The sequence below is a fragment of the Acanthaster planci genome, linkage group LG16 (genome assembly GCF_054643075.1).
Source record: "Acanthaster planci isolate LZ-2023a linkage group LG16, COTS_SCS, whole genome shotgun sequence".
Taxonomy (NCBI): domain Eukaryota; kingdom Metazoa; phylum Echinodermata; class Asteroidea; order Valvatida; family Acanthasteridae; genus Acanthaster; species Acanthaster planci.
In genome coordinates, this window is record NC_141792.1 from 1,725,614 (window position 1) to 1,747,687 (window position 22,074).

Genomic DNA, 22,074 nt, shown 5'->3' on the forward strand with positions numbered 1-22,074 from the left:
GTGAAAAGCCTTCACATGGTGAGCTTTTGTCATTTGGGTGCATAAAAACTTCCAATTAATACGGAAACCCTATGTTGTTTTCATATATATTCCATTTATGATTCTAGATTGTCTCCAACATGAATCTAGGTTGTCTAGAATCACAAATTAAACAGTTTTGAAAAGAGGGCAGTGTCCAGATCAATTTAAAGTTGATATGCACCAAAATGACAGAGCTCACCATGTGAAGGGTTTTCGCAGATCACATAACATTTTTGGAAAACCCCCCTGCCCTTTCACTCCGGAAAAATTTTGGCCCTCCCTTAAACCAAAATCCAGGATTTTGAGATTAGCTACTCAGTAATTCTTGCAAAGACATGTACTTCTGCTCCTTTGGCCTAAGGTTTAGTGGCCAATTCTTGGCAACTGGGCTAACAAGGCCGCTCCATTTTCACGGGTTAACAAAAGCTTTGTGCGTTGCAACACTGAGCAGGGCACCTGGACACAGTTTTTTTTTTGGGGGGGGACCATGTCCAACCACATTTTCAGCCTGAGACACTTGCCAGCAGTGCACGCGAGTGAAGTATTGATCAGCAATTCACCCATGGACTTGCTTTTCTCCTAACTGATAAATTTGTTTCGTTTGGACAGGTTTGGTGCTCCTCTCAGACGCCCAAAGAAGCTCAGCTGCAGTTGATCACCGACAACCACAGCCCAGCCAGATACAGGTAATAATTTTAAAAAAAAACTGTTACCCCTGCTCATCAGACCATGAGACAAATTTGGCAGCTAGTGTTGGCGCACATCAAGCCTCTACTTATAAAGGTACCCACTTAATACTCCTCGGTGGAGATGGGGCGAGTAGGGTAAAGTTCCTTGCCCAAGGGCATGATTGGTCACTAGCAGCTGGATTCTAACCAACCCTATGATCGGGAGTTTTTGAAGTTCCAATAACTAGGGCAGATCGCTGGCATGCCCACTGACGAACAGGGAGGGATGTTGCAATAAACTCTCGGACCGTCCGCTTGCCTTCACCAGATGTTTTTTTGTGGTTCCACAGGGTGATTGGGACCTTGTCCAATTCGGAGGACTTCGCCGAGCAGTTTAACTGCCCCGTTGGGAGCCCGATGAACCCGAAGGAAAAGTGCGAGGTGTGGTGAAAGGGGAGGCCGGGGGACAAGCCCCGCCCACGAGAAGGCGCGGCCGTCGTTTCTTCAATGCACTTCAGGTGGGAGACCACAGTCTTGGGACGAGGTTCGTTCACACTGTTTCTACGCATCACACTCTCCACAAATGATACCCATTCTCATTCAGAGAATCATTTGTGACAAGGTTCAACATTCATTTCAGCGGGCAATGGTGACTATTAAACAGATGTGTATCAGAATACACATGCAAGCGTCAACGTCTCAAGTCAAACGGGAGTTTTTCACAAAGTTTGTGGCAGGGCAGATACTAACTCGCGGTAATTTCTGCTCAAAGAAAACCTCCCTAGTTTACCGAAGAATCTCATCGATGTAAATAGTATTCTAAGTGTAAATGTGTTCTATGGAAAAGTACTCCGTCTAAAGTTACTATCTTGTTCGAAAAAGGAAGTCCTCCAGCGGTGAGATTTTGACAGCTTGTGCGAGCCATCATCACAACTTTTGCCATCGGCAGCATGGCCATGTTCAAGTTTTTAATGGATTTTAAGAATCAGGGTCAGTGGTTAACTAAGTTTTAGAAATCAGATTGTCTTAAAAATCTGAGCTGAGTACTCCTGGTTATCCTCCAATTGAGTCACTACATTTCGTTCGTTGTTTTCATATTTCATATTTGTAACACCAACGGGAAGAAACTTGCCATTCTGGAGATCTGGACAACAGACAAAGACCAGTTTGTTTTTTACCGCATTTTAGTCAGACCGCCTTCGTTTTAAAAGAGAGATTTCTTGCCCTTCAGAAAGATTAAAGTCAATTTTTATTGTGATTATATTTAACAAGAACTAATAAGTGACAAGTCAAAAGACACGCTTGTGAATGAGAGACTTTGGGGCGCTTGGTGGCGACAAACATAACCAGTCTTCTGAGCATGCATGCATAGTTCTGAGCAGTTCCTTGAAAAAGGATCGGTACGTCTGCTGCCACCAACATTTCAGAGTCTCCCATTGGCCAGCTTTCCAAACGAAGTCTAGGTGGTGGAAATTAACAGGAACAGTGCCACTTCTGTTGGATTTTTCTGAACTTTGCAATGCTGAATCTGGTGGTTGACATTTCAAAATGAGGAAATCTTCCCAGTGCGTATGAGCAATGATAAAAAGAGTCATGTTGGGGGATCGGCCTACAGTTACCAGTACCACGTTCTTTTTGAATGGATTTAGCGTCTCCATAAAAATAAGGTCACTTTTAGTTTGTTTCACCAGTTAATGTTGGATTTTCTTCCCCTAAAAAGCTCCCCGGGGCAGTTATTTTTTTCTTTGTCCAAAAAATTCTACAACCTTGCGATTTATTTCTGGCCCAACCAAGCACAACCTGTTCAGACGACAACCGCGGAAATGGCAAAAGAATTCTCGAACGAGGGTACATGTCTTCTGCGAAACAAATAAAAAAAACAAAACTGTGGTTAATGTCGCGCTATTCTATCTACCCAAAGCTGATGCCTAATGTTAACTTGACAAGACTGCTATGTGTCCGTTTTTGAAATTCAGGGGCGAAATAATGCCAAAACATCAATAGGAAAATGCCAGAAGGTCTCAGCCATTGATCCCGAGAGCTTTCTTTCTTTTCCCGGCCACTACAACTTGGGGGTTTCAATTCAGTCCATCACAGTATTCAATTATGTTGAATGAAAGAAGCTGTGAATCAGCAGATTCTTTCAAAGATTCCTTGTCCTTGGAAGCAGTCAAACGAAACGTTTTCTTTGTTCCAGGATCTGTACCATTGTGGTGTAGGTCTCAAAAGTATCGGAGATACACCCATATATATGTGTGTACTAGGAGGTTTGTCACTTGAAAAGTATATTTCCCAATGACAATTTTTCTACACAGGTCAGGCATGTGGATGGGTCACAGTTTCTGACATTTATGTATTCTGTACCTCAAGATATCATACTGAGACTGTCTTCTGTCATAACATTCCTATGGAGCAACACCGACGTCTTCATTTTCAAAGCAAATGCCCCCTCTTTCATCCAAAGTACATGGACTTATAATACAGATTCTCAGTGGGCATTAGGAAATCAGATGAACATACCACGAACACTGGCTTGACAAAAACACCTCAACACGTACTGTACAATTCCAACCAAAAATCAAACATTCTTGTAAATAGTATATATGCTTATATAGTTGTAAAGTGTGAACAGTACCAGTCTTGAATATTGCTATTTTCTTGTAAGATATATCAAAAAAAAATATGAAAGCTTTCTATAGTAATGTATATGTCTATACCACCATAAAGAGAACAGCTATTGGTTTTTTCTATTATGTAGTATTTGTGGTCTGTTGAGAATGATTGGCATTCTTAATTTTCAGAAACTGTTGAGGATTGGACGATAGGATTGTTTACTACAGTTTTCTAATTTCTGTTTTTCGGTTCTGTTAGTCTTTCCACGTGAGATATTGCTGAAGTACAGTGTAGTTCTTAAAATTTTTGTAACATAAAAACTGGTGTATCTTATGCCATGAGTACTTGTTTATTTAACATTGCCTGTCCAGTCTCATGGCTGTAATGTATGGAAGCGTATTTAGGACGTGACTAAAAAGGTTTGACCCACTATTTCACCTGGATTACTAATTTGCCCAGGCAAATAAGTTAGGCAAAAATTTTTTTTAGGCATGTCCTAAATACGCTAATATATAATATACTAATGGGAGTGAACATTAATTGTCCAAATATCACATTAGTATAGTTAATTGGAGCCGTATGGGTAATTTCTTAAAGCTGCTTATGAGATGTTATTCATTAAAAAAAAAAAACACGCACAGAACAAGCACCCCAGCAAACCCTTCTATGGTGAACTGAAAGTAACGTTTTGCTCTGCATTCAAATCTGCCAGATCTGCTTTTGTATACCCGTTGGGCCCCAACATTTCATCCAATGCTGCCGTGATCAATGTATTACATATGAAAATGAACGTCACGCACTGTACGGTTGTTACGGTTTTGTGCATAAGACGGTATTTATGCTTTCCATCAACTTATATTCACAAAGAAGTACTTATAATAAAGGTTTTTAAAGATGTTTTCTCCCACGTGAATGGCTAATGTGCATCGAGTTGCATATAACTACTCTATTTGATTATTACATTAGTTCGCTTCGAGCAGAACAAAAGAGGGCGTTTTTGGGTACCCACTGCATAGGCACGCCATGAGGGGCGCAAGTATATGCGCGTTTGACGCGGAGCACGCCGAGTACGCGTAACTAATTTATTCCGGCATGTAGATGTATGGTCTATGCGTAAATGCAGAACGCGTGCAAGAACCCGCTTGTAACCACCTGTCTTTCTTTCGCCGATTGGGGGTGCACTTCAGTTTAGGGCAGATATCGTCTGTCTTGTTACGTGTGGCATTTTCTTATGGTCAGATTCAAGCAGCTATTGAAATAACAGTTTGGTATCTTTGAGTTGCGTTTTTCCACTGGTTAAGTACTACAATGCTACATGGCTCCTGACATTTCTTCAATGAAAATCTCTTTTTTGTCACAAAGATTCCAAATGGCTACTGTTGCTTTCCGTATATCAGGTTTAAGCTACTGTGGTTCAGAACATGAAGTTTGAATGCGATATGTTACATTTATTTATTTAAATTATGTTAACGAATGAAGAAGAGCTTTTTTTAAATCAAAAATAGTACTATGTACACAGAAGTTGTACAATGATCGTACTTTGTAAGCTGTACTTAAAAATGACTCACATTAAAAAAGTAAAAAAATCCGTAATAGGGGTGTGAGCATTTCTTTTGTGTTTCTATGATGGTCTTAAAAAATTCCATGATTAAAGTTACAAGACCAGGCTAAAAAGTGATGCTTGTCTACTGCACTCTTACGCTGCTGTGCAAATATTGCTATCTCATAATGAAAATGTTGGGGATTGGAATATTTGGAAGTTATTCTGTGTCAACCCCGCCCCCCCCCAAAAAAACAAAGAGGGTCGATGTCAATAACGTGCTGTTAATTGTTACATTTTATAAGGTTGAAAAAGATCTTCATAGTTTGTCTAGCACACGGTCCAGTGTTCTGGTCAAGACCCTTTAAAACCATTGCAAGACGGCCATTCCGAATTCACATCACAAGGTATTCAAATGAAGTGTGTGTAACAAAGCAGTCTTGTAATGACTGGTCTTGTGTCTGGTCTCATGTCTGGTGTTGTCACTAGTCTTGCATCTGGTCTTGTGAAGATCGTGTGTCTGGGGTTGTGTCAGGTCTTGTCGCTCATCTTGTGTCTTGTCTTGCTTCTTGTCTGGTAGCTCGCCTTTTGTCAGGCCTTGTGTCTGGTCTTGCTTCCAGGCTTATGAATAGTCTTGTGTCTGGTCGTGTGACTGATCTTGTGATATTCTCACCAACAGTGCTGACTCTTTGCAGCATTAGGTCCTCAACCTGATTTGGCAATATCGTATGACAGTGACTAAATGCTGCTTGCTAGTGGTAACCAGTGGAAAAAATCATAAAACTGACGACATCTTGGCTATGTAGCCGCTAGGCGACCACTTCTATCAGCAACTTTTTCAGGCAAGATCATTGGAATTATGTCTCAGTTTTTGCAATTGTTTTTTCATTCATTGTTTAATGCTTGAAGCAAAAGCATATGATGTGTACAAGCAATGTCTAACTATTTTAACATCTTCAGTGACACAGAAGAAGTAAAATTGGAATATAGGAACTCTGAGAATCGTTTGTGGCGTCCTCAGAGTTGGGTCAAGTTACCAATCTTCTAGCTATTCCTCCTCCGTGTATTTGCCTTCTGTGGCGACATCCTCCTTGTCCTCGTCAATGACTTGGGCTTCTTGGCACTTTTTGGCTTCCTCTGAAAAACCATCAGCAACATTAAAGGTTTTAAAAAACTGTCTTATTCCAGGTAGATACACTGACAACTTCTTGATTGTAGCTACAGAGCTGTGGCCTTATGGTTAAGAGTATCGGATTCGCAGTCGACGGGTAAAGCCGCAGGTTGCGGGTTCGAATCCAGACTAGGGTCATGGTGGGTGTTCTCGGGCAAGGCACTTTGTCACTCATTACCTCTCTCCACCTAGGAGTAATTAATTGGGTATCTGTGAGGGCAGAGATGGTTCTTATGGTTGATTTAGCCACTTTGCACCAAACAGTGGCAGCATCGAGCTATATACTCCCCAGGGAGCTGAGATGGTATTTGGAATGTTTCTTTGGCCCAGTGAACAGTCATGTTAAAGGCGCTTTATAAATACCTATATTATTATTATTATTATGCAAACAGTGGCAGCATCGAGCTATATACTCCCCAGGGAGCTGAGATGGTATTTGGAATGTTTCTTTGGCCCAGTGAACAGTCATGTTAAAGGCGCTTTATAAATACCTATATTATTATTATTATTATGCAAGAAACTCTCCCAGTACAAGAACATTAGATTTCACCACAAACTGAAGTGGTTATTGTTGACTGCTGTACATCACCGATGCCCATGGATAAGTGTTATTCGGTTCGGCTCTCGAGGAACACAAATTTGAAACCTTGAACTTAATTTGAAAATGTCTAAAAATGTTCAAATGGCTAGACACCTGTTTCGGGCCAAATTTGTAGCACTGAACTTTGCTTTATTCAGCAGATAAAATTGCTTGCTTTCATGTCGCTTACGCACCTGTATCACATACTAGGGGAATGAGCTACTGCCAGGCTCAACATGTTGGCAGGTGGCTGTAAAGCCTTGTTCATGATCAGGGATGGGGTATTAAATAAAACGCACTTCAAGAAGCTTTTCCAATTGCACAGAAATCCTCCGAATCGTAATCTGGTCTCAAAAACACCGTCAGCACTACGCTGTTATAGCACTCACCGGAAATCTGAATGAGTTTTGGTATGAACTCGTTCCACAGGATGCACTCCTTGGCCTTAATGCCACGCCCGTTTCCCATGGATGGTGACAGGTCCTTATAGGCGAGTTCCTCGAGGGTAAACAACGGCCATTCCGGCAGGTTCTCCTCCTCCTCCCCCTGCTGGCCATCCAAGGAGGACAGATTAGGGTTGCTGAGAGAAAAAAAATTGGAATAAAATGGCAAATTAAAAAAGATAAATATATTTACCTAATAGTATTACTTTCATCTTCATCTAGAGCAGCTTCCTGGCCAGTTAGAAGTTTGTTCAAGATAAACATAGTAATAGTACATACATGTACTATCATGGTATGGTGGTTTATAAATACCATTATGTTCATATCAAAATGGTCCCAAATTGTCAGGCTTTCAGAGTCTAATATCTCAGGCTCTCTAAAGCTTTGCCAGATTTAGCTGGACCCACTAGTCTATGTAATTGGTGTTTGATTGCAGATGATCGAGAGTATATGATATCTGATGTTTTCTAATTAATAATGCAAGAGAACCTCATCTTGACGTCTTAATTTTGACCAATCAGGAGCCATGTACAACATTGTACATGTGCATGGGACTTCAGCAGCAAACTCAAAGTTAAGGCAAAGATGGGCGTGGTTATTGAACGGGAAGGCTATCCCAAAGTGCCATCCGGACTTCTTGTGCCTATGCACATTTAGTCAGGCTCGAGTTAGTTTGGCACTTTTTGCAGTGTGAATCTGTGCATTTGCCACACGGTTTTTAGATCCAGGGTCTCCAAAAGTGAAAAGCATAGGGCCTGTTTGTTTCACACGGATCTGGATCCCAATCAATTATCCCAAAGCTGGATTATCCATTAGGCGAGTTGTGGTGAGAATGACCCAACGATCACTGATCACGATCCAGATCCACGTGAAACAAACTAGCCCATATTTCTCAAGTCTAAATCATTCACAAACATGCTCTCCATAGCCACAACACCCAGACCAACCAACCAAGAGGCTTCAACAGAATTTCTGCTCAAATGACATCACATATTTCTAAATCAACTCTTACTGGTTAGCGTATGGGGTGGCATACAACTTGCATCCTCTGATAAATCACTACAAATCTATCAGACATTGGTTTTGGGCTTTATTTCCCAGCACTCGGGACTATATATATTCACTCACCCAGTCTTAGCGAGATTTGCCCAGTACTTGATGGTCTGGATCGACATCCGGGCTTCATCCTCGGTGAACGACCAGTTTGCAGAAGGGACGAGAGGCAGACCAAAGACGAAAATGAGATCGTCGCCGTGAGTCGCCTTGGTCCACTTATTGCCCAGCATGGGCGTAGTGGGGACATGACTCATGTGGTAGTGGTAGACCTTACGGCCCGCCTTGGTGAAGGCTTTGGCCGTTTTCACCCCAGAACAGACGAACATGGCGTCACCGAGAAGCTGCGCGAGGTTCTCAATCTGATCACAATTCAGCATGTCGGCGCAGGAGGCATTCCGGTACATCATCATGGCTGCGTCTGCAACAATTGGCTCGGGGCTCACCACACAAGCCAACTGGAATTTAGCCTGGGCGTCGAAAGTGTCGCGGTCGACAAATGGCGCTTCGTCGGTGTTGTTTGGAAAGGATGGCGTCAGCATGAGCATACCCTCATCAGAGAGAGCCCCAATGATTGACACAGCATCGTTGATGGCCCCTTGCTTGTACAGGTCATTGGGGTCAGCAGGGATGACCTCGCCATCAACAATGGGTGCATGGATCATTGAAGGACCTTCACCCAATTCTTCAAGTAACTGCAGAAACAAATTAACAAGTCTGACTTCAGATAAAACCTCTTATGAGTATAGAAAGATCTGCATATTTCGACTGAAGGCTTAAAGGGTAGCTGCAATAATTGTTCTTGATTACAAACCTGTAAAATGCATCTTTGTGCCTCAGTAAATCTTATTTTCAACTTGGGTTTGGCTACTTTAAAGGATATTTTAATGACTTTTTAGTTTTTATGCTAATGATATTTCCATATTCATGAGCAAAACTGTGATGGCATCTCAGGAAGAAGCCTTTATATTACATTGGTTTGTACACAAAAAAGTCCTGCGTTTTTGTTGATTTTCCTGGACTAAGTTTTCTCTTTGCTCATTCATTCAGAAATGTTCTCAGTTAGTACAATCTGGGTTTACAATTTGAACAGAAATACCTATGCTCTGAACCATGTCTTCCCTAGATGACTTCACAGCAACAGCGCCCTCAGTTGTCTGGGAAAACATGGCTTTATAACTTTTGTTTAAAAGTGTGCACTTTTCAATGCATTTAACCAAATAGGAGTGCGTAAGCATTTTCTTACATTGAAGGGAAGCACAAAGATGCAGAAAGATTACGTCGAAGAAAAATTCATTGCAGCGACATTTTTACCCTTGTACAAGCATGAATAATATCTACGCACATCTGACACGTTTATTCAAAATCTTGAAGAAAGGTAAATTATTTGACTGTGTGGCTCATTCAGTGACAGTCTAAATAAAATAATGTTGTAGTCTTGTCCTCAAGTCCCTGAAAGTCCAATATTCCACAGTCCAAGCATGCCAACAATACATTATAATAGGCACATACACTGGTGTTCCTATTACCTTTAGCATCCTGTTCCTGCAATAAGGAAACAAAATCTACCTTTTCGAAACACCTTTCCCAGATAAGATGGCGCAGATGTCTTCTTTCATATCAGAAAGAAAAAAGGGCTTTGGTTTTTGAGGGAAATTGTGGGGTAAAAACGGCAATGTGCATGAGGCAAGGAAGAGTTGTGATCGAAGACGAAAAAGTGAATGTAGTCTGGTTCCTTGACCTGGATGATGAAGTTTTTTTAATGAAATTTAGTATATCCACAATGGTCGGGTCGGGTAACCAACCAGACGTGAAACAAAATGGCGTGATGTGGTTGTCTTTTGCCGAAATGGGGTAAAAAAATTCTGGTTTTCTTGCTTAATAAAATATGGTCAAAATTTACTAGAATTAAGGAATGCACCCTCAAGGTCTCAATGTCAGTTTTGTTTGAAAAAGTGGACTTCCTGTTATTATAGGAACAGGGTGCTGAAGGTAATGAACACCCATAATTTACACAACTTCAGTGTAATATGTTAGGTTTAGGTACAAATGAAGAAAAAGGTTATTTTTTTATCTTTTTGTCTTCAAGGCTGTTTCCGTGTAGAAAAGATCAATTTTGAAAGGTTATTTCATAGGGTCTACTGCCAAAAATCGTAGCGTTGATTTTTGTTTTATTCAAGGAAAACACTCCCATTTCAATGTGTTGTTGGCTAACGACTGAGCCTCACTTTTTAGCTTGGAAGCCGTATCGAACTATGACATAATATATTACCAGCATGCTTCAAAGATGGCATTTGGGTTAGTGTGGCCAGATTGGGTGCAAATTTGCTGTCAGAAACTGAGAAGTTCTCATGACATTGGTCACTCTGAACATTGTTTATATTTCTGGGCATGTTGAAAGGACGTCTCAATTTTACGCAGACTCCATAAAGACTAATGAAAGCCATGTTTGATTCAATATTTCGTTCTTTATTCAGAACATCTTCAGGAAGATGTTCCTGAAGATGTTCTGAATAAAGAACGAAATATTGAATCAAGCATGGCTTTCATTAGTCTTTATGGAGTCTGCATAATATTGAGTTATCTGAATATTATCAGTGGATCACCTACTGGTTTTTGAAAGGACGTTTAAATGAACTTGAGGTGGATTCGACCACACAACACCGACCCAAGAAACAAACCTTCTCTTGCTGGTTCTCGATGAACTTGTCAGATCCCTCAACCTGTTGCAGACATTCCAACAACTCTTCCGACGTCTGTCGTTCGCAGCCGACGAGCTTTCCAAAGGTGAAGGCCAGGCGACGTGCCTTGCTGACCGAAGCAGTAGCCCACGGGGCAGTGGCGTCTCCAGACTAGGTAATGGGCACACACAAGGAAATATACCCAGCAAGAAATGGGACCGAGGGGTACCCCCCCCAACATGTCCAATCCCTATATACATTCCGGACTGTTACTTAACACATCCCCCAAGATGTTGGACAGGAATTCCCTAGATTCCTGCGAGACAATGACCAACACAAAACAGGGGGGGGCTCTCTCCGTCTCTTACCTTGCTGCATATGTAAGGAAAACAGTTGACCGCTTAAAGCCTTTGGTCTCGGCTATCCTATCAATATGGCAGGTGTACATGTACGCTGAATTACCTTACCATAGAGACGAGCGTATAGCTCACAGCAGCAGCGGGGCCCCAAAATGAATGGGAACACAATCCATTTTCAAACATAAAGGGTCATTTGTAACATTCGTGGTTTAAAGAGCGCGATATTTGCTTTGCTTTTTATTTCATTGTAATTTGTAGATCCAGAAATACACCCTAGCTAGTAAATACAAACAAAATTGAGATTCTGTCACTTTTTAGTCTTATCACTTAACATACAGCTGTAACTGCCAAAAAAGAAACGCGTATTTAACCCTTTCAATTTGATTTCAAAGGGAGGCAGCGCCATGCACAGGAACATGCTAAGAATTTGCTTGCGCCATACTGTAGGCGGCACACTGCACAAACGCATCTCAAATTTTTACCTCCAAGATGGCGCCTCGATAGAGCCCTCCGCTGCCCGGTGACACCATGTGCACGCCTATGCTGCCTGCCCCGGCACTCTCGCCAAAGATGGCTACTCGCGCCGGGTCGCCGCCGAAAGCTGATAAAAAACGCATGGGTTTCAGTTACACATGCTTAAATGGCCATTTTAATATTCTCTGTTAACTTGTTAAATACCGTACAATATAGAGATCATACATAGCTGGTGCCTTGGAGACTACCCTTTGCTATTTCAATTCGGTTACAATGACTGCACAAAAAGTTTACTTAGGATACAAAGGCCTTGCACTAAAACTCCACCTCTTGCTCTAATCTTCAGTGCCAACCATACATGTGGACTGTGTTGTGAACCTTGTGCGACATGTGGACTGTGTTGTGAACCTTGTGCGGACCAATGCAGGTCCTCACAAGGTTGCCCCTTTTCTGGGAGACAGTTTGACAGGCATTTTGGAGTGAGGGTTATCCATAGCAAAGGAAGATGAACATTCAAGGAATCCATCATCAAATGTCCAGCCCAAAGAGCTGCTCACAGTGCCGAAAGGTTTTTCCCACATAATAGTGTTCTTAACCACATGGGCACAAGGGAATGACCACTCTAGGTTGTAACGTAAACGTTAACCAAGCAGCATTGCGTTTAAATGCCGCTACAGTACTCCACGTGTAGTTGAGACTGAACAGTTCAAGTCAACGCTGCCCTTTATACAGCTTTAACCGAGACTAGAAGATCGTATATTAGGCCACCGCTTATCTTCCTTGATAAGACTTGGAAACTGTCAACAAGCGTAAATCTAACATGGAGGGAAATATCTGTCAAGTTGTTTTTGAAAAGAGTTCATTTTTTTCCTGTTACGGCCCACAGCCTTGTGTATGAGTTCTAATCTAAGATCGCTGTTCGGATATCAAACTCCTCTTGTCTGTGGGCCCATTGGCTTAGTCCTCACATTTAATTTAACGGTAACTTAAAATATGTCCCAGTATTCGACGTACGTACTGGTACAAATTCTTCATTTTCATAATTAAAAACAGCATTGCCAATATGACTGAGGGCCCACAGGCCTACCTTTAATGTTGTCTCTCACCCATTCCAAGGCTAGACGCTGGTCCAAAAGGCCCATGTTACCCGGAATGACGTCATCATCTAGTGCAAGAAGAAAATAAGCCGAAATACTGTGATCAGCGTGCACATAATGTTGTTCCACCCGATCGACCTACCTGATCGTTGTTAAAGCAAAATGCCAGCTTCGAAGCATGCCCAGCATACATTATAATAGGCCCACGTTGTGTGGCTCGTGTGCGTAAGTGAGGTGGATTAGAGAAGAGATATTACAGTATTGAGAACGTCTGTGGCTCGAGTCGTAAAAGGTTTCTCTTTGTCTCTCAGTTTAATTCCTGTTGGAAAGATCAATGTCGAAAGGTTATTCATTTATGGCTACTACCAAATTTTAAGTCTCGAATTTGCTTTACTCAGCAACACCAAAAACCGCTTACTTCAACGTATTATCGACTTGAGCAGCTTGTTTATTAGCCTGGCACTCATATTACGTTACACGATAATATATTACCGGCACCTTTCCAACATTGCATTTTATTTTGAACGCCTTGTTTATTTAACGGTGGAGGGCGATAGTCGGATCGGGTGGTTGTTGACTCGGGGGTATGATCAAGGCACGCAGTTGGATGTGCTCGAGTGTCTCCCTGAGCACGAAAACAAAGAGGCAACAGGAAGCAGTCGTGCATATAGAAATCCATGTAACGACCTACAGTTCGACCACTTGTCAAAGGCCTCTAAGCAATGCGCATGCGCAATACTGTCCCTCTTTAAGGTCTATTTGTCCACTTTGTGCTTAGTTACGCATAATTATCGATGCGGGGTTGGTTCAAAAACTGTCGAGGCCTACCAGAATAGTCCAGCCATGTATCGTCCGAGAGATTTTGTCGCATTGTCTTTTACTCGAGTCATTTCCCGACCGATCTTGCCCTACGGTTGAAAAGTAGTCGCCCATCCGTACTATTCAATCTGCATGCTCATTGATCTGTGTGGGCACAGCGTGTCGAGATAGGCGTAATGGTCACACAGTGGTGTTCTTTTTCTTAAGCTTGCGGCTCCTGTGGCTTTCTCTGAGTGCAAATGACAATAATAAGAACGAATACTTGCTCTTCCACAACTCACTTGTTGATAGAAAACCGAGAGCGCCAAGTCGATAGTTCAGTGTGACGGCTATGACGTCACCAACGGAAGCAATGGCGGTAGGATACAAGTCCATCATGACACCAGCCCCAACGATGTAAGCGCCACCATGAATGTAGACAAGAACGGCTGCATCTGGAGGCTACGGAGAAACATGATAGAAATACTTTAAAATCTTGTATTTTTTTGTCCACATAGTTGACTTTGAAAATGAAAATGTAAGTAAACTGTTTTTTACAATTGAAAATATAGTATTTTTAGCAAACAGTTTGGTAAAACTTTCAGGAAGGAAATTTGAAAAACAGGACAGCAGACACTCAATCCCTATATGAAGCACAGGAATAGACGTGAAACACATTAGGGCCCAGAACACGTCCATTTACAGAGAGCGATAAGAGACACCGGTGACGGAAAACGGTATGCTGCACGATATTTTTCATTAATTTACACACAAGGCCAACACAATTCTGTGTGCCAACTATCATGTCTGTAACGTTGCAAAATGCCAGTGACTACCAGCTGGAAGATTTGAAGGCACAGGAAAGTGCTCAACTATGCCAGACAGTCTGTGGTGACATGCTGGTGCCGTGCCTGAGGGCGGAAGGGATGAGCTGCCCCCATCCCCCCGAAAAAAATTTAAAAGAAACAAAAGCGAAGGAAGTGAAAAGGGGGAAATGAAAGGAAAGCAAATAACCAATTAGCTTGAGCCAAAAAACTTTGATATTTACCCCTTCCGCTGACATGGTTTACAGCTCTTACACCAGAAAGTAAAAGCTATTATTATTTCAAAGATGGGATACCCGCTGCTACATCCGATTCGGACCAGCCAGCCGACACCGGTAAGCTCGGGGTCGAGTGGTTAAGACGAGTCTGCACTAGTAAGCAGCAAGTCGTGGGTTCGAGTCCCACCCGAGTACGCTTGTAGGTTTTTCACAAGCCTTCGGGGCATACACTGAGCATACAGTGTTAAATACACGTCGGGCAGGGCCAAAATCCAAAATTAAAAGCTTTAAGGTTTTAAGAGCGTTGTCTGAAGACGAAAGTATTTTTTAAAAGTTCAGAAACTGAGAAAAAAGATGACGTTGAAATTTGTGCCCTTGTATATTTTCAATGGGCCGCTGAAGCTCTATGCCGCCATTATGCGCATCCGCGCATAAATTAGAATTTATTAGCGAACTGGCCTGCGCCTGTAGATAAAACCAATAAGCTCCGCCCACTGCGCACGTAGCGCTTATAATTAGCACGCATTCTTCTCCAATGCCACTCTACATGTTTCAGCACCAAACACGCCCCTGCACAGATGTCGGAAATAAATCATGACTGTGATTGGTCAGATAACAAAGGGGTGGGGCTTTTGTCCCTCCCTGAAAAAGGAGCTGCCCCCCCCCCCCATCCTGGCGACGACCATGCCACAATAAGATCACTGGTGGGCCAAAACGTCCCATTTGAAGCAAGATATGGGACGGAGAGAACCACCCCGCCTTTGTGTTGATCATTGTTTGATCGGAATCTCAGGAATTCTTTACAGACATCTGGGGGGTGTTAGGTAACAATAGTCTAGAGTGTGTATAGGGATTGGACAGGTAAGGGGGGGGTACCCCTTCGTCCCATATCTTGCTATGGTATAATACGGTGTTTTTGAAAAGCGTTAATAAATATAACGATTTACCATCCTTCTCGGACGGATTGAACCCAGTCGACCCCTAGGGTATGATAGGAAACCATGTGTGATCGATTACAACTATAGCTAAGAATGCGGCGTCACATGGGCCTAATCAGTTATGAAAAAACACAAAATATAGTTTCATCCTTACGACAGATTGAGGCACGAATACATCAAGAAACAGACAATCTTCGTCGAACGGCCCATTCAGTGTGTAATTTCCGAAAGGCACGAGGGGTTGTGGGCAGCGGTTGCCCAGCTTGGTAGCCTGAAGCTCCCCGCTCCATGACTTAGCGACGGGAGGTTTGAAGCGCAGCGGGCCGACGGGAGCCTCAGCGTACGGTATGCCGAGGTAGGCGTCCACACTCCGGCGAAGTGCGGGGTCGGTGGGGCTGAACTCGAGCCTCGTGCCGACGATGCGACCCTGGCTCGTGGTAACCACCGGAGGGTCCCCACTGTCCGCTAACACAACAGAAAAAAACAGGCACAAAACGCTGACAAACTTCAGGCACCCCATCATGGCAATGGTGCTCGCACTGAAGTAACAAGTGCAACCGCACGCCAATTACGTTTTAAATCTGTTAACTGTTCCTTGATCTACGCTTTTGTGCACATTGCACGCACATCACAATAGTATGTAAATTTACTCTGTTAGCCGATATGCAGACTAGATTCAACCTGCCAAAGTTCTTTTTTCTGCTCCACTGTAGGTCTGGTTCGAGAGTGAATAGCTTTGTTAATAATTAAAGTAAATGTACATGTCTGACTTATAGAAAATTATGGTCTCAGACGTCTATAGGCCGACGACGAAAGGAACGGCACGAAAACAGGGGCTTTAAAAACGACACAATCTTGCAAATCAAATTCAGCTTACACTTCAGTCATTTACTTTACACGCCACTCACAGACACGGAACACAAAAGTTCTGACAATGTTTTAGGCATGCGGTGCACTGCATTGGCACAATCACTGCAGGACAAAAAGTGGCAGAGGTGAAGCGTAGCTAATTAATCAAGTGGAGTCGGAACGTCGTGATAACGCCGGTGTACAAGAATATACCATGCTCTGCGTGTACATAAAACCGTTTGTGAACGGTAGTGACCTTTTTGGTCAGTAGGTCAGTGCTCTTTGCTATAGTATAGAGAGATATGCACAAAAAGTCCAGTCATGCATCCCTGTGAGACAAAAGCACTATACTGACATGCGTCAATGGCTGTCACGCACAACCTCCAAATTAGACCATATATATGCAGCAAGGTTCGAGACCGTCGGAGAGAACCCCCCCCCCTGCTTTGTGTTGATGATTGTCTCGCAGGAATCTGGGGAATTCCTTTCAGACATCTTGGGGGGATGTGTTAAGTAACAATAGTCTGGAATGTGTATAGGGATTGGACATGTTGGGGGGCCGGGGGGGTACCCCTCGGTCTCATTTCTTGCTGGGTGTAAATTAGACGCAAGATAGCCACAATGGTCAGGTGCTGAGATTCTGAGAGAAGAAATAAAAGGGACACTGCTTTTGGTCCAAGATCCGTTGTACTGGCGCGATAGCTTTGGAGTCTACACTGGCAGAGCTATAGAGGGATAGTGAGAGTACTATACTTCAGACCGGCACTGCAAACTGTAACCAGCCAGTGTTTCGCAGTCGGAGCTGACCGGATCAGAGAGATCAAAGCGTTGATTTCTTGTGCAGCCTTTCCACGTCTAGCTGCAGCAGCATTAACTGGGGTACAATAAACCCTCCCCCACGAGACTTAGTGCCCCCTCCCCACAATTTCCCACATTATTGCCCCTTGTAATCAGCATAATACATGTACAGTGTACATAAGCTGAGAGCCGTTGTGAAAACTTGACCACAGACGACTTGACGTGGCCCCTAATACAATGATGTCTCCCGCCCACCTGAATATTCCGGTTTATTACGCCCGTCCTTGCTTACAAGGTACTGTTACTTGCTCTATGCTCACACAAAACACCCTCAATCTCAACATGAAGGACACACAGAGTTTCGTGTAGCACTATAGTTTACCATCATTAAAAAAATTATAGACACTGGGAATAGAGAAATAGAGCAGAGAAGATGTGTCAAAGGTCGAAGTGTCAAAGGTGAACAACAAAATGCCGCAACCAAACTGTTCGGTCGTACCAAACCTAGAACAGGCCTGGTGAACTTTGGACGGAAGATGACTGTATGTGAGGGACGTGTTGTGACTCAGCGGGCGCGTCTATCGTTATCGGCAAACGTGTTTGCACAACTCCTGATTTCAGTTTGCGTTTGTCAAAATATCCTGCAAGAAATGAGACCAATGGGTACCCCCAAACATGTCCAATCGCTATACACGTTCTAGACTATTGTTGCCTAACACCCCCTCCCAACTCTAGAAAGAATTCCTCAGATTCCAGTGAAACATTGACCAACACAAAGCAGGGAGGGGGGGTCCTCTCCGTCCCATATCTTGTTTGATATGTTTGTGATCAAACCCGAACATAGAAAACCTTGACAGTTTGGCCAACAATGGCATGGCAGACGTTATACCAGGCAAGATATGGGACGGAGGGGTACCCCCCCCCCACTTACATGTCAAATCCCTATACTCACTCTAGACTATTGTTACCTAACACCCCCCCCCAGAAGTCTGTTAAGAATTCCTGAGATTCCAATCAAACAATGACCAACATAAAGGCGCGGGGGGGGGTCTCTCCGTCCCATATCTTGCTTCAAATGGCAGACGTGACTGGACCTTGTTGAATAATTCCAGGATGTTGAAGTAGAATTGTTTTCATGGATCTTTTGGCAAAATCATTTCCTCTGTTAATAAACAAGATGAAGCTGGAGCAAGATTCCCAAGACTGTTATTTAGGGGCACAGTTTTTCTGGACGAGATCGCGCATCCACAATTCAAGTTCAATCATTTATCAATTGACCTCATGTCGATTTTGCCATGTACTTTTCCGTACAAGCTACCATTGACAATCGACCAGCGCCGGTCAACAAAGTGGTCGTCGCTCGCACCCTACCCTAAATTGCCAATGCTTCACTTGCCGAAGGTTTTCGTCAGTAGTGAACCCGAGGCGGTGACTTTACCGAATGACTTCTGCATATTGTGTCCGGCACTGTGCTTTCTTATAGACAATTCCAGTGATGCATGGCAACGCCATCAACCCTATTTAGAGTGGCCCCCTTTTATGGCGGTCAGCCTTACAGCGATTGTACAGAGCCACTGTTTCTGTGACCGTTACTTTGCACTGAACCCAACTCAACTCGTCAATTATACATTTGATACAAACTATGGGACTTTATGTTGGTCACTGTTGTACTGGTATTTCAGGAATTCTTTTCAGACATTTATAGGGACTTGTTAAGTGATAATAGGCTAGAGTGTGTATAGGGATTGGACTTGGGTGTGGGGGGGGGTACCCCTCTGTCCCACTTCGTGGCTGGTACACAGTACATAGATATTTCTGTTACACAAAATTTACCCTGCATGCTATCGCGGGAAAATACACCCTTAGTTTATTTAATCTACACAAATAAAACTAGCTGAAACAAGATCGAGACAGATCGAAACTGACTTATATCACGTGCTCACTCCCACGACCTTGTGCACCACTTAGTTGAGAGTTAGCACATGCGCAGTCGACGTCGGACGTCATCGTTCCGACACTTCTTTCCAAGGATGGAGACTATAATTTATTTTTTAGCCAAATACAAATAAAATTCACAGAGATGACCTGATAACTAAAGCTTGACAATATTAAATCACCGCATTTAATGAACCCATTTGCACAAAATTTGAAACAAATTCTGAAAAAAAAAGATTTTTACAAAAAATAAACACGATCAGATTTGAAAGAAAATACGTCCACGGTCTTTCCCATTTTAAAACAACTTCTCCAGTTTATCCAAACAAATGAAATAAAGTGCCGGGTGTATTGTGGTCTAATGAAAACATCGGTAGTATTTTCAAGTTATTGCGAATTGAATATCTTGCACGAGAATCATTTGGCCGTATAGTAGTGCGTGTACACGTGTGGGTGCGTTGATGGAGAGCGTGTACGTGCAGGCCTACTCTATCAATTGAAATTGATCAAACTAACAAAGGACAATTCACGATAGCTTAAACGTAACATGGTAACCTTTTTCAAACATTCTTTCAATTATCTAGATATGCAGCATGTGTGGAAAAAATGGAGAACAATTCAAATTTGCGGGTTTCAAATACCGTTTTTTTACGTTCGGAAATAGGCCTATAACGTTCACAGACATCTTTCACCCCATTTTCTCCAATTAGCAAGAAACACGTCACAAAATGAAATCTCATCTCTGACCATAATACCTGTGGTTTATATTCAGCAAACTTTTACACAATGCAGAAGATCTCCGCAGATGGATTTTGGTGTAGAGGAATTTCACACTAGCGCCGTCTGCGCACATCTGCATCGAAACCGAGGCTCTCTGTGTTGAACTTACCCGCGCGCGCCCGCGGAGTCCACACAGTACTTATAGTATCCGGTTCGTAAGTGTGTGACGCCACTTCAGTTTAAACCACGCCCACTGCACAAGATACACGACCATCGCAGGTACGTTAGTTCGCGGTCAATTGTCGTTATTTTTTCTTTTGATTTTACGTGTCGAGTCATCCTGAAAGACTCATCCACAAAAATTTGCTGCTTGAAAAGTCTGAATTTAACTTACCTTTATGTACTTTGTGTCTTAACTCCGTATGATCGTATTAAGAATTAAAGCTGACACATACAGCCTCATTTTCAAACGCGGAAGTGCGCAGATCGACGCTAAAAGCGTCGTATTGGGATCCCTCTATAGTCGTTTGCTGGCTGGCGTCGCCATTTCAACAAGCAATAAAAATGACCGCGACTTTGCTGAATTTTAGCGCATGCGCACAAACAAAGTGGAAGGGATGAACATATATCATGCTTGATTTGCATAGTAGCCATTTTGCAGGGGCAGCTATTTTGCTAACCGTGATGACAATAATGAATATTGTACATACTTCTGACAGATTACGTAGGCCTACACCGTTCTAGACTTTCTAGGGAGGCATTTCGTTGCAATTTTCAACTTGCCTAGATATTTTCAGTTTCATGACGTTCTTTGGCATTAAAGTGATACAGCGTACATTATTTCTTTCATTTTTACTATCCTGTTCACTGTACTCAGTTATTTTTTCAGTTGATTTTTTTTTCATTTTTAGTTCTTTTAAATTATTGTTTATGTGTGTTAATTGGAACTTTTCACATCATAACAATTTTCACTTCATATCATGCTGTCAATGTCCATGTAAAAGCGTCTAATCCCAATCAATTTTCTTTCAGTTTGAACTGTCTCTGTAAGGTACAGTTCTTCTTTATTAAAGAAATGACTCGTCGGTTGAAAAAATGGCAATATATCGCTATGAACTTACCTACCAACACTTCTCAGATGACATTCGCACGTCGTGTATTTTGGAAATAATTTGTCATGATGAGTGAGACGTTTCGATGCGTATTTATGTAGCAAACTCCTCTGTTGATTGACCTAGGAAACGGCCACTTGTCAGGCTTTCCAGTTCTTCCGGGAGGTGTGAAAGAAATCTACGGTTTGTCAATAGCATTTTCCCCCCAAATTTGACAGTTTGTATCTCGTTTGCAAGTTTGTATCTCGTTTATCCATCGCTGTATGCAATAACATGCATGTGTAAAATCCATCGTGATTTTGATGCAGAGAAGCGTGTACACACTACAGTAAGTCATGCCGCGGCTGTATGTCTCTGTGACTCGCCATTTGTGCGACGTACAAACACGCCCACTTTTATTTGTGGAACAAAAGTTGCCCATCCATCCAAAGTATTGACAAAGATATCCAGTAAAGACGCAAGCGCGTCATGAAAGACAGTGAATAAAGCTTTTATCGTGAACAGAGAAAGCCTGTACACTGAAGAATGGGTCCAATTGATCTTGGGACCTTAAAGTATGCAAGATTCGACACTCTCTGTTCACTTATCCCTGTTAATTCCATCTCGATAGGCCTACCTGATGGAGCCTCCGTGGCGCAGACAAAATCTTTGCCTTCGCCACCATTGAGGACTAGAGTGACTCCAAACGCCGGTGACTACTAAAATATCAAGAGCGCCCTCTTTCTTAGTTTTGCATTCTGCATGGCGGTTGCGGGACGGAACGCGCCGCGACCGGAGGGTTTTCGCTTGGTATACGCAATCCACGGCACCATGGGCGCCAAGGAGAAAGTACAAACACTAAATGAAAACCACGCCGGGCCGATGTTCAGTTCGAGAAACAACTGAAATGGACCTCAACTTTGCATCCATGTCATTTGCTTGAAACAAGTTTTTTGTTTTCATGCACTTTTCCATTCTGTTACATTTACTATGAAAGGTACAACTACATCTTTAACTAAAACAAATGATACCGTAGTTCACGGCTGGAGGGAGTCCATTTTCAGGTAGTTATCCGAGCAAATAGATTTTTTGGCAAAGTGGGGAAGGCAACCGCTTCTTCGTTCCCCTCGTATACAACGCCCATGCTGCACGCCCAACTTTCGTAACAAAATCCAGGTTTTTTTCGTATTAAAACATGCATGT

At 42.7% G+C, this 22,074-nt stretch overlaps 2 protein-coding genes across 7 annotated transcripts in view; one reads left to right on the forward strand and one right to left on the reverse strand.

Annotated features, from left to right (window-relative positions):
* The window catches only part of LOC110976484 (endothelin-converting enzyme homolog), a 62,749-nt gene extending 57,854 nt beyond the window's left edge, over nt 1–4,895 (forward strand). For all 6 annotated transcript variants that reach the window (XM_022229773.2, XM_022229776.2, XM_022229777.2 and 3 more), the window contains 2 exons: nt 631–707; nt 1,040–4,895. In XM_022229773.2, the coding sequence (XP_022085465.1) occupies nt 631–707; nt 1,040–1,139 (177 nt within the window). In that variant the 3' untranslated portion in view covers nt 1,140–4,895. The remainder of the gene's footprint in view (nt 1–630; nt 708–1,039) is intronic.
* On the reverse strand, nt 3,017–16,094 carry LOC110976485 (acetylcholinesterase-like). Its single transcript, XM_022229779.2, has 8 exons — nt 15,633–16,094; nt 13,801–13,960; nt 12,691–12,768; nt 11,612–11,730; nt 10,771–10,941; nt 8,165–8,784; nt 6,983–7,173; nt 3,017–5,979 (listed from the first exon to the last, which is right to left on the reverse strand). The coding sequence occupies exons 1-8, from the start codon at nt 15,999–16,001 to the stop codon at nt 5,891–5,893; spliced, it is 1,797 nt and encodes a 598-aa protein (XP_022085471.2). The 5' UTR covers nt 16,002–16,094; the 3' UTR covers nt 3,017–5,890.
* Nucleotides 16,095–22,074: the final 5,980 nt, after the last annotated feature.